This window comes from Carettochelys insculpta, chromosome 5 (genome assembly GCF_033958435.1).
Source record: "Carettochelys insculpta isolate YL-2023 chromosome 5, ASM3395843v1, whole genome shotgun sequence".
NCBI classification, from domain to species: domain Eukaryota; kingdom Metazoa; phylum Chordata; order Testudines; family Carettochelyidae; genus Carettochelys; species Carettochelys insculpta.
The window spans coordinates 72,651,869-72,665,543 of NC_134141.1; the positions used below are offsets into that span (position 1 = coordinate 72,651,869).

The 13,675-nt window shown below is 41.4% G+C and overlaps 1 protein-coding gene across 2 annotated transcripts in view; it reads right to left on the reverse strand.

Annotated features, from left to right (window-relative positions):
• Positions 1–13,675, reverse strand: part of RHOBTB3 (Rho related BTB domain containing 3) — an 82,712-nt gene that overhangs the window by 61,513 nt on the left and 7,524 nt on the right. For both annotated transcript variants that reach the window (XM_074994198.1, XM_074994197.1), the window contains exon 3: positions 1,078–1,300. In XM_074994198.1, the coding sequence (XP_074850299.1) occupies positions 1,078–1,300 (223 nt within the window). The remainder of the gene's footprint in view (positions 1–1,077; positions 1,301–13,675) is intronic.

Here is a 13,675-nt window from a genome sequence, read left to right on the forward strand (position 1 = left end):
TACAGCCTCTTAATTAAAGGTTCAATTGTGCAATTCTGTGTGTGTTGATTAGCATTTATTTACAGGTCTTACCTCACTGCAGTCAACAGGACTATACATGTAAGACAATGAGTAAGAGTTTCAGGTTTTGATCCTCAATTTCAGTTGAATTTTTTGATTAAGTAATAGAATACTGGCTAAAGCAGGTCAAAAATCACCCTACCAATGTTTCACTGTGAATTCTGTACACTCTCAACACTACTGAGGAATCCAACCAAAACTCTGGGTGTGCAAAGAATGCAGTATCAGGCCTTGTGTAACATTATTAAATTGAAACTAATGAAGTTACTGGATGGAACAAACATTTAAATAACCTTTTTCAAAAGGCTGTACTCTGAAATAATCACAAAAAAGCAGAGGAGAGTGCTAATTCTCTAACAAGATCACAAAAACCAAAGAAATCAGTCCACTTTTGCACATAATGAAAAAAACTAATTGCTAACAAAAGCTGAAATTAAATAACAATATTGTGGGGTCTTCTCCTGCTTTCTGATTTAAGAGTTTTCTTGCTTATTAAATGTATTAAAACAGGAATCACTAGAAATTAAAATGAGTCTATATACAATACTTCAGAACTGAGCCATCAGTTATTTTCAAAGATAAATTCCCAGAAAACTGACTGTCATTTTAATTTTGGGAAACTTTGCTTAATAGGTTGTTTTGCTTTACTGTTGTAGCAAAACTCTTGGACTGAGAGCTTGATTTTTTCAAGCTTCACAAAACTTTGGTTTATTTTCATGCAGTTTTTACTGAACATCAAAGCTGAAAAATATTACTTCCACATAAATACAACAGATAGTAGTACCCCTGCTAGTTGAGTCTTTTACTCACATTCCTCCAAAAGACTGTCAGGTGTTTTTATTTTTGGATTTTTTTTGTGGTTGTATTTAATAATGGTTTTAATTAATATTTTGATTGGTCAAAATACTGATAAAGAGCTAAAACCATCAAAATCATTTAAAAAAAACTGTATTTGGACTGAATTAGGACTGGGCTACAATGTTGAATGCACACCAAAGTTTCAGATTTGTCACTTACCCAAAGGAGACAGTCATGTACCACCAATCTAACATTTCCAAACACACGAGCTTGATATTCAGTAAACACAGGGCTTCCAATATGGTTGACAGAGTTCAGAAGCAAACTTTCAGTCTCTGAAATGAGAGCACTTCTCTCAAGATAGGTCCAGATCAGACTTGATTGTTGACTGTCTTCAGAAAATCCATCTCTCTCATTTCCAAAGGCTACAATATGAAGAGACCTAAAAATAACAGCAAAAGAAGTCCTATTACCAAAGATTGAAGGAGGGGAATGCTAAAAATATTCTTTCATATCTGAACAAGAATATTAATCTCTTTCTTGAGCCTCTTTCACCAGACTAACACTCCAGAAATCAGAGTTACATACATGATTTCAAATCCAATGATAGAAGGAGAATAAAGTGGAAAAGAGTCTTATAAATGCTGCTTGCATTGTCAATCACCAGTTTGTTTGGCTTTTTATTTGTCCATTTCCATATCATTTTCACAGATGTAACCTTAATGGTTGTCCCACATTCAGTGTTTTCAATGCTCTCTAACCTCCTGCTCAGACCTGCAGACACTGCAAGTCAGTGACTAACTGCACATGACAGCAGCAGCACAAGCTCTTGCTATTAATCTGCTATTGTAGGTGAATTCAGCGCATATCCTCAGCAGCAAGAAGCCCCAAGCTCAGTGATTGCCTCCTGACAACAAGCCTATGTAACAGTATAATGCATACAATGGAGAGATTTGACATTTGCGCAGCACCAACATAATATGACCAGGTCAGAAGAAGGCTCTTCTGCAAAACTTTTGCTGCATTTGAATGCACTGAAGGGAAAGGTACATGGTCTACTTCTGCTGGGCAAAAAATTAACACCAATACAGCATATGAGCTCACTGCCAGCCAATCTGTACGAACACAGACTGCTGAACTGTGAAGATCCTACCCAAATGAGAGAAAACCAAATGAGGGCAGCCCCCCACTGAGGAAATACTGCCAAAGGAAAACTGAAGCTGTCTGTTTAGACAATTCAAAACTTTCACTTATCTAAAAAATTTTTTAATCACAGGCTAACAACTATAGAAAAATGGAAGCGTATTTCACTGCTAACACACTAATAAACCCCATTTTCAAACGGCTACATTTTGGTTATAATAAAGAGAATATTTCACCTATTGTAGCCAGACAGAACCCCCCCCCCCGCCTTTTGCTCTACTCCATCTTGCCTTCCCTAGGTGCTTCAGAGCACAAAAGGGTTAAAAGGAACAGCCCAGCTCTGGAATGCCCGAGAGTGCAGATGTGCTCATGTTAGCCACGGTCTTTGATGCTCCCGAGCAAAGCTGACAAGAATAATGCGCTAATTAACAGCCAGGCCGTGGACTGCCCTTGGCTAATTACCATCAGTTGATTTGCTTGGGCACACTTGCTCCCAGACGAGAGGAAAATCTCCGGCCCATTAAGAAACAAATGCCCTCAATAGTCTCTACCTCACAGGTGTGAACTAAGCCCCTGAACTCCCTGTGAGAACCAACATCAGACAGTTTAATTCAATTGGCATTTTTTTTAAAACAAGGAAGAAGTGTATGTGACCCAATGGGTATAAAAGAGGGGTCCAGCAGACCACCTATTTGAGCTCCAATTATCTTTCCTGCCAGACAGGAGGATGTGGTCTCCCGAGGTCCCCGGGGATGCCCGACTCCTGGAGAAAAAGGGAAAAGGACTTCTTCCCAAGGGATTGACAGAAACTGGCCATGCCACATTGGTAACGCAGGGTTGAGAATAAGACCTGCTAGGTATTTTACTTATCTTTTTTTTTTTTGCATGCATTTAACAAGTATACATCTATGAATTAAAGTATATGCTAGCTATTTGTAATCAAAGTATAAACCTTGTAACAATTGTAACCACAAGAGCTTAACTCGCTAGGTAAACAAATAAAGCAACATTGTAACCATAAGAGATTAACTCGTTAGTTAAATAAACGAACAAAGTAATTGATTAAGTGGTAACCTGACTCCTCCTATTACTGTGCAAACCCAACACAAAACAAAGAACCCAGCTGCTTTTCAGCTGCTCTAAGCCTGGTCACCAGTGGGGCTCTGCCCTAGCAGTTTAAATCTCGTATTAATACAAGGGCATAAGTGGCATCTCACCTGACCATTGGCTAACACCTATGTAAAGAATTTTCTTCTTCCAAAAGAGATTGTCTAAAATGAAATGTTTACTAGATACCACTAACATATTACAGTCTAATGCAGGGAGAGAGATGTTGCGTTGTGGCAAAGGGGGTGCTGTTGTCATCATGAATAAGTCAGACTATGAAGAGGAGGCAGCCAGACAACTCTCTAACAGCACATTTTACAGACCTCCCTCCTCTGATTCCACTTTGGAATTCCAGAAGAAATTACAACTACTTAAGGAACTCCGTGCTGCTACTCAGGACCTTATTTACTCACCATCTGAGCCCTGACCTGTATTATTCTGCTTACTTCCCAAAATCCACAAACCTGGAAACCCTGGACGTCCTATCATTTTGGGTATTGGCACCCTTACCACCGGACTATCAAGTTACATAGACTCCCTCCTTCAACCCTATGCCACCAATACTCCCATCTATCTCCGCGATACCACCGACTTCCTGAGGAAATTTCAAAATATCGGAAAACTTCCTGACAACATTATAATTGCTATCATGGGTGTAGAGGCTCTGTACACTAATATTCCACACAAAAATGGATTAGAAGCCATCAGGAATATCATCCCTCACATCACCACAGCCAGTCTGGTGTCTGACCTCTGTAAATTATGTTCTCACCCACAATTATTTCTGATTTGGGGATAATTTATGCCTCCAGATTAGTGGAACTGTTATGAACACACGCATGGCCCCACAACGTGCTAATGTATTTATGGCTGACCTGGAACAACGATTCCTCAGCTCTTGTCCCCTTTTACCCCTCCTTTACTTACAATACATCGATGACATCTTTATGATTTGGACCCATGGTATAGAAACCACAGAAGAATTCCACAGAGACTTTAACAATCTGCACTCCACCATCAATTTATGCCTTGACCACTCCACAAAAGAGATACACTTCCCAGACACTACAGTACAAATCAATGATGGCCTGATCAGTACCACACTCTCCCGGAAACCCACTGACCGCTATACTTACCGACATACTTTTAGCTTGCATCCTGCACACACACCAAGATCCCCTGTTTACAATCAAGCCCTTAGATACAATCACATTTGCTCTGATCCTACTGACAGAAACCAAGAACTACAAGATCTCTAGCAAATATTCATAAATCTGAATTACCCACCTGGAGAAGAAAAAAAAAAAAAAAATTGACAGTGCCAGAAGAATACCCAGAAACCAGCTACTTCAAGACAGACCCAAAAAAAACAACAACAGGACGCACCACTGGTTATTACCAACAGCCCCCAACTCAAACAACCGCAACACATCATTAAAAACCTACAACCTATCCGTAAATCAGGATGCCACACTCCAGAAGGCCGTAGGTGACAGGCCTGTTCTCTCCTACAGATGACCTCCCAACCTTATGAGGATTCTCACTAGCAACCGCAAGCACAATACCACCAATCCTGGATCTTTTTCTTGTAACAAGCCCCATTGCTAACTTGGTCCACATATCTATTCTGGAGACATCACTGGACCTAACCAGGTTACTCACAGAATCACAGGCACAGTATCATGTTCCTCAACAAACATCAAATATGCCATCATGTGCCAACAACGCCCACATGCTGTGTATACAGGACAAACGGTAAACACTCTTCGACAAAAAATAGACACAAAACAGTTAGCAAAAAGCTCCTAATACACAAACCTATCCGTCAGCATTTTAATGGAGTGCACCATTCTCCTAATGACCTGAAAGTCTGTTTTACTGAAAAGGAACTTTAACATTAGCCTACAAAGAGAGAGCACAGAGCTCTCTTTTATATTCAAATTTGACACATTAACACTTGGTTTGAACTAGGATGGCAATTACCTGGCCCATTATAAGAACTCTTTTACATACTTTGCATTATCTGACTCTTGACCTCCCGCTTTCCCACTACCCCTCTGCTCTTCTGATTTGCCCACCTTGATTGCTGTTTTTCTGATTTGTCAACCTTGATTACTATTTTTGGCTCTCTGTGCTTTAAATATTGAGTCTGTTCTGGTATGGTCTGAAGAACTGGGTCTGTCCCAAGAAAGCTCACCACCTAATAATTTGTTAGTCTTTAAAGTGCTACTGAAGTGCCTTTTTGTTTTGATGGTCCCAGAAAGTTTGTTTATAGCCACGAGTCCTAGCTCTCAGTGTTCTGTGCTGTTATTTAACTGTAATTTACCTCTAAATGTCTTCTAGGAGTCCACTAAGCAGTGGAAACATTCGTAATGCTGCTGGACAATAATGACCTCCCGTGGTCTGGAAAATTCTCTCTTTCGGCACCAGTCAGGTCCAAGTATGCCAAACTAGAGAGGTTCAATCTGTACCTAAGTTTCATAATAGTCAACTGTGACTATCCATATGGATAGGGTGGACTGTTTTTACAATTATTATAATCTTCAGCATCTGACCCTCTGCACTGAAGTCAATGGAAGCATTGTCAATGACTTCCAGAGACAAAGTCAACCATAACATACATGAAACACAGCACTGTAACACCCACAAATATATACTATTATAACAATAAAATAAATTCTAAGTATCTTTCTTATTTTAATAGCCTTTGTAAAGAGAAGTCACTCACTTGTATAGTAACAATGGTTTTTGGAGATGCATCCCCATGGGTGCTCCACAGTAGGTGTTGAGCTCGCCCCAGCAGATGGGAGATTTCCAAGCTGTATCTCATCGGATTGCACATGCATAGAAGCGCGCTAGTCATTCGCGCGCTTTTGGTCACATTCTGGGGGATCATCCTGAGGCAGAACCCTGTGATTTCAGCTCTGCATGACCTCAGTGGCCACTTCATGACTTCTTAATATTTCCACTGTGGAGTTCCACGAAAACCCTAGTATCCAGCTCTATCTTTCAACAGGTGGGGAGGACTAGTCAAGACAGGCTTATACCGATATGGCTAAGGCATAGGCAGGGCCAAGGCACTCAGCAAGCTTGCTCAACTAACTACACCTGCCCTCCTCTCTTACAATGCTTTAAGCCAAGGAGCCCTGTGTAATCAATGTCTTATGCAACTATGGCAACTGCCCTGTCCCCCACAACAACCCAGAGCATTGGTGAGATCCCACAATTCCCACACTGAGTGTCAGCATAAATTGTGATTTTACATCAATGTGTTTACAATAGACAAAATCTCATGGCTTACTTGCTACCCATTAGGCTTTGCCTGAAAGGTATCACACATGCACACCTTTGCATTTTTATGCAAATGATCTCTGGGAGACACATTCCTCCCAGCCTTCAGCAGCATTGCATTCCTGCTGCCACACTCCTTACATGTGCATTGCCATCTCTCTATGGGACTATCGCCCTTGCGCTGATCTGTTTCCTATGTGTGCTCCCCAGCCTACCTGTTGTGAGAAAAACTGTGGTTTGAGGCTGCTGAAAGGGGATCCCTGACAGCAGATTCTTGGGGTGACTCATCTCAGTGACTTTTGCACCTGTGCTGGAGGTGATACCTTTTCGTGAGTGGTACATGTCATTGGTACATACACGGTCGCCAGTCAGTGCTGGAAGCAACAAAAGTGCAGCCTGGCATTCTGCACCACAAATGTGGTGGCAGCCATGTGTCCCAGAAGCTGCAGGCAAGTTAATACTTGTACTGTGGGGTTGCATACCAGCACCTGTATCAGAGACTGGACAGCATGAAAATGTACAGTAGGCAGATACACTCTCACTGTGATGGAATCGATGCGTGCTCCTATGAACTCTATGTCCCGCGTAGGTTCCGTCATCAATTTTTGGAAGTTAATAATGAGGCTCAAGGAGTGGAATGTCTTTGTGGTAATGTCTAGCATGCATAACACGTCTACTCACAAGGTGCCTTTTAAGAGGCAGTCATCCAGGTATGCGAAGATGAATACATCTTGACCATGCAGGTAAGCCGACACCACTGAGAATGTCTTTGTAAAGACTCTGGGCGCTGAAGACAGGCCGGAGGGCAGAACTTTGTACTGGAAATGTTCTGTGCCCATGGTGAAACGTAGAAAGCAGGTGTGTGCAGGGTGAATGGTTAGGTGGAAGTACACATCTTGTAAGTCGAGGGCTGTGAACCAGTCCCCATTGTTCAGTGCTATAATTATAGAAGCAATAGTGACCGTCTTGAAACGCTGCTTGCAGAGGTAATGATTGAGAGCCTGTAAGTCTAGTATTGGTCTCCAGCCTCCTGTCTTCTTTTCCGTGAGGAAGTACCACGAATAGAGATCTTTCCCCAGGAACTCGTCCAGGACTCTCTCCACCACTCCTGCAGAGATGAGGCGATCGACCTCTTGTTTCAACAAGGTCTCATGAGAGGGGTTCCTGAGGAGGGACTGGGTAGGGGGTTTTGGTGGTGCTAGAGTAAGGAATGGGATGGTGTATCCCACAGAAATAGTTTCCAGTACCTGTTTGTTGGTGGCGATACTTTCCCACTGCTGGTAGAATGGTCTGAGGTGGTGGTGGTGAAACAGGGGATGAGGTGGCTGTTGGCACTGAGTGATGTGTATGGTGTCGCAGTCTTCGACATAGTAGTCAAACTTGCTGCCTGGCTGCCTGTGGTGCAGGGTTACGGCCTTGCTGGGAACGTCGCCTAGACAGTCTTTGATGCTGTTAGCACCCCGGATCATAGCCCTGTTGGTATTGAGAACGCTGAGGTTGGTAGGTGTAGCATCACTGGTACAGGTAATACCTCTTCCTCCTGTAAGGAGGAGTGTATATGTCCAGCATTCTTAACGTGGTTCTCGAGTCCTTGCTGGAGTGGAGGACCGCATCTGTTGTTTCAATGAACAATTTTGATCTATCAAAAGGAAGGTCCTCAAGTTTTGTTTGTAATTCCTTAAGGACACCGGATGTCTGCAGCCAGGATATTTGTCACCCCACCACTGCAGTGGCCGTGGAATATGCTGCTGTGTCTGCCACGTCCAGTGCAATTTGGACTCCTGTACGTGAGGCCGCATACCCTTCCTGAACTATAGCCTTTAGGATTGGCTTCTTATTGTCTGGGAGATAGTCCATGAGTGATTTGAGTTTTGTATAGTTATCAAAATTATGGTTGGAAAGGTGTGCAGCGTAGTTAGCCATATACAGCAATAGGGTGGAGGATGAATATACTTTCCACCCAAACAAATTCAACCTCTTTGCATCCTTGTCTGACACCATAGATTTGTACTGTGGTGCCTTTGACCTCTGCTGAGAGGACTCAACAACAAGGGAATTTGATTGGGAGTGGTTAAATAAAAACTCCATTTCCTTCGAGGGCACAAAATACTCCTGTACTAAGAACAAACAGTCTGTAAATAAGTGTTAACAACTGGGCTATGCTAAAGGTAAGAAAGCTCTAGTGGCAGAGCTTTCCTCCCTGCTCTCTTCTTTCCTCTTTTATTTATTTATTAAACTAAAACTATACACAGTGAAGGATTTTAAGGAACAATTCTTAAACACGAGCAATCAGTGAAAACAAATAAAGGGTTTTATCTTTCCAGACATTGGAGCTGAAGCAAAGTCCATCTGCAGCCGCTGGCGGTTGAGAGGAACTGGCGTGGACCAGATCACGCACGTGACCAGCACGCTTCTATGCATGTGCAATCTGACGAGATACAGCTTGGAAATTTCCGATCTGCAGCACCGGAGCGAGCCCGACACCTACTCTGGAGCACCCATGGGGAGCACTCGAAGAAGAAACTAGAATTACGGACTTTTAAAGCAACAGAGGCCAAATGGCACTTTTCAAAAATTTCCTCTTTTGTCCCACTTCCCAATTTCCCCAAGTGCATTCATGTAACTTTTGCTTAGGAATCTGAAAGACCGCTAATGTAGAAATGCCATTTGAAATCCTGATGAGCCTCTCTCCGCAGTTCTTCTTAATTAAAAATAAGTCACTACATGTATTTCTCATTTGGCACTCAATGTAATGTCATCTAATACACCTTCCATTAGCAGCAGCTGACGTCAGATTAAATATAAAATAAACCAAGTGACTTCATCCCAAAATACTTCAAATTGGTCTATCAATCTATTTATATAAAGTAAAAGGTAGACATTGAAGACTGAAGATCTGAACAGAACACTTTGCAAGATACAAGACTACAGCAGGACCAAAGGTTTGGAGAATGTTCAAATGGAATGTTTCCTGTAACTACACATTTAGAAACGTGCACTGTGACTAACCAAGAACTCTGAAAATGGTTGACTATGAGACTAAACCTGAGGATGGATAACTCTAATGTGAACAGAGCAGAACCACAAAAGATGACTGGGTTTGAGTTAACACACTGCACGAATATAACATCCCATCAAAAAGGTAATTTAAATTGACTTGAAGCCTTGGCTGGTATGGACGCTGTGAAGACTGTCTCCATTCTGCTTAAACAGTGAGCAGCTTAGTCACTTTGTGAGCACTGGGTCCTGGGTTTGAGCAAGGAGGGAGAAGGAACTGAATAGTCTAGAGTAAGGGCATGCAAAATGGGGGTCAGGTCACTTTGTGGGAGCATGAAATTTCATAAGCAGGGCATGGCAAGATTGGCTGTTGGGGCTCAGGCTCACCCGTTTAATTTAAAAAGGCAAAATACGCTAATGTTTTATGTATGTTAATTCACATTTATATCCAAATTAATAAAGATTTTACTGTTTACCTACTCATTTTCTTACACCTGCCAAAAGATTTGTTTCCCCCCACAGCCCTTCTTCATATTAACATAATTGAAATTTCCATCTGTTTGGCTTCAACAAACAAGTTAGCAGGGCTCAGTTAACTGCAGGACAAAAAGTGGGGCTCAATGTAAAATGTTTGCTCACCCCTGTGCAGAGGATGACGACGACCAGACGGAATTTTCATTGTCCACTCCCCTCCCACACACAGTAAAGATTACAAGCAAAATATTAGATTTTTGTCTATTATCCCCTGGTGGTCATTACACAATGGAGTGCCTACTTTGAGGGGACTTCCTTGTGCAAGCACAGCTGAGGGGTCAGCTGGCTGTACACCTTCAAGGAAACAACACTGACAGAATTGGGATGTCACCCCCATGCTTTATGAATACTGGCTTATGAACATACATATTTAAAATATGCTTTATGAAAAATTTGTCATGTCATTTTAAAAGCTGTAATCTGCTGAAAACTATATATTTGTCTGCATGTATCTTTCTTATATGTAAAGTTAGAAATATTAAGCAGGAACCTGTTCTATTACTCCAGGTACTCTAAAAAAAGATGTGATACTTAAGGAACTAAATGATGAGGTGATCAAGTCAAAGACCTGCATATAGTTTTCTGAAAGCCCAAACTGTGATTGGTCCACCTGGTACTGGAACCCATCTTGAAGCTGGTATTTTTCCATGGGGACAGAAGACTAAACAAAAAAAGTTCTCACCACAGGCAAAGTCTATTTAAGGAGTGGAAATCAATCAAGGTTGTCCTCAACTGTGAGCATAAGAACGGCCATACTGGGTGAGACCAAAGGTCCATCTAGCCCAGTATCCTCTCTGCTGACAGTAGCCAATGCCAGGTGCCCCAGAGGAGGTGAACAGAACACAATGATCAAGTGATTTGTCTCCTGCCATCCATCTCCCGCCTTCAACAAAAGGCTAGGCACCATACCTTGCCCTTTGCTAACAGCCGTCTATGGACCTAACCTCCAAATATTTATCGAGCTCTTTTTTAAACTCCGTCAGAGTCCTGGCCTTAACAGCGTCCTCTGGTAAGGAGTTCCACAGGTTGACTGTGCGCTGTGTGATGAAAAACTTGCTTTTATTAGTTTTGAACCTGCTACCCATTAATTTCATTTGGTGTCCTCTAGTTCTTATATTATGGGAACAAGTAAATAACTTTTCTGTATTCACTTTCTCCACACTGTTCATGATTTTATACACCTCTATCATATCGCCCCTCAGTCTCCTCTTTTATAGACTGAAAAGTCCCAGTCTCTCTAGCCTCTCCTCATATGGGACCCGTTCCAAACTCTTAATCATTTTAGTTGCCCTTTTCTGAACCTTTTCTAACGCCAATATATCTTTTTGGAGGTGAGACCACATCTGCATGCAGTATTCAAGATGTGGGCATACCATAGTTTTATATAGGGGAAGTAAGATATTCTTCATCTTATTTTCTATCCCTTTTTTAATTATTCCTAACATTCTATTTGCTTTACTGACTGCTGCTGCACACAGTGTGGATGTTTTCAGAGAACTATCCACTATAATTCCAAGATCCCTTTCCTGATCTGTTGTAGCTAAATTTGCTCCCATCACATTGTATGTATAATTGGGGTTATTCTTCCCCAATGTGCATTACCTTACACTTACCCACATTAAATTTCATTTGCCATTTTGCTGCCCAGTCACTCAGTTTTCTGAGATCTTTTTGAAGTTCTTCACAGTCTGCTTTGGTTTTGACTATCCTGAACAGTCTGGTGTCATCTGCAAACTTTGCCACCTCACTGTTTACCCCTTTCTCTAGATCATGGAGGAATAAGTTGAACAAGATTGGTCCCAGGACTGAGCCTTGGGGAACGCCACTAGTTACCCCCTTCCATTGTGAAAATTTACCATTTATTCCTACCCTTTGTTTCCTGTCTTTTAACCAGTTCCCAATCCACGAAGGGATCTTTCCTCCTATCCCATGACCACCTAATTTACATAAGAGCCTTTGGTGAGGGACCGTGTCAAAGGCTTTCTGGAAATCTAAGTATACTATGTCTACTGGACCCCTCCCCCCGTTCGTCCGCATACTTGTTAACCCCTTCAAAGAACTCTAATAGATTAGGAAGACACGACTTCCCTTTACAGAAACCATGTTGACTTTTGCTCAACAAATCATGTTCCTCTAAGTGTCTAGACAATTTTATTCTTTACTATTGTTTCTACTAATTTGCCTGGTACTGATGTTAGACTTACCGGTCTATAATTGCTAGGGTCTCCTTTAGAGCCCTTTTTAAATATTGGTGTTATATTAGCTGTCTTCCAATCATTGGGTACCAAAGCTGATTTAAAGGATAGGTTACAAACCACCGTTAATAGTTCCACAATTTCACATTTGAGTTCTTTCAGAACCCTTGGGAGAATACCATCCAGTACCGGAGACTTGTGACTGTTTAGCTTACCAATTAGTTCCAAAACCTCCTCTAATGACACTTCAGTCTGGGACAGTTCCTCAGATGTCACCCATAAAGGACAGCTCAGATGTGGGAATCTCTCTAACATCCTCAGCCATGAAGACTGAAGCAAAGAAATCATTTAGTTTTTCCGCAATGGCATTATCTTCCTTGATTGCCCCTTTTATGTCTCTATCGTCCAGGAGCCCCACTGCTTTTTCAGCAGGCTTCCTGCTTCTCATGTACTTAAACATTTTACTGTTGTTTTTTGAATTTATGGCTAACTGTTCCTCAATCTTTTTTGGCTTTTCTTATTACATTTTTACATTTAATTTGGCAGTGTTTATGTTCCTTTCTATTTTGATCACTAGGATTTGACTTCCACTTTTTAAAAGATGCCTTTTTATCTCTCACTGCCTCTTTTACATGGTTGTTAAGCCATGGAGGCTCTTTTTTAGGTGTCTTACTGTGTTTTTTACTTTGGGGTATACATTTAAGTTGGGCTTCTAATATGGTATCTTTGAAAAGTTTCCATGCAGCTTGCAGGGATTTTACTCTAGTTACTCTACCTCTTAATTTCTGCTTAACTAAACTCCTCATTTTTGTGTAATTTCCCTTTTTTGAAATTAAATACCAGAGTGTTGGACTGTTGCGGTGTTCTTCCCAATACAGGAATATCAAATGTTATTATGTTATGGTCTCTATTTCCAAGTGGTCCTGTAATAATTACCTCTTGAACCAGATCCTATGTTCCACTCAGTACTAAATCAAGAATTGCCTCTCCCCTTGTGGGTTCCTGTACCAGCTGCTCCAAGAAGCAGTCATTTAAGGCATCAAGAAATTTTCTCTCTGAATCCCTTCCTGAGGTGACATGTACCCAGTCAATATGGGGATAATTGAAATCCCCCATTATTACTGAGTTTTTTTATTTTTATAGCCTCTCTTATCTCCCTTCGTATTTCAGCATCACTATCACTGTCCTGGTCAGGTGGTCAATAATATCTCCCTAGTGCTATATTCCCATCAGAGGAAGGAATTGCTATCCATAGTGATTCTGTGGAACATTTTGATTCATTTAGGATTTTTATTTCATCTGATTCTATATTCTCTCTCACACACAGCACCACTCCGCCACCCGCTCGACCCATTCTGCCCTTCCAATACATTTTATATCCCGGTTTGATAGTGTCCCACTGATTGTCCTTATTCCACCAGGTTTCTGTGATGCCTACTATGTCAATCTCCTCCTTTGATATAAAGGTACTCCAATTCACCCATCTTATTAGACAGACTTCTAGCATTTGTGTACAAGCACTTTAAAAAACTACCACTATTCATATGCCT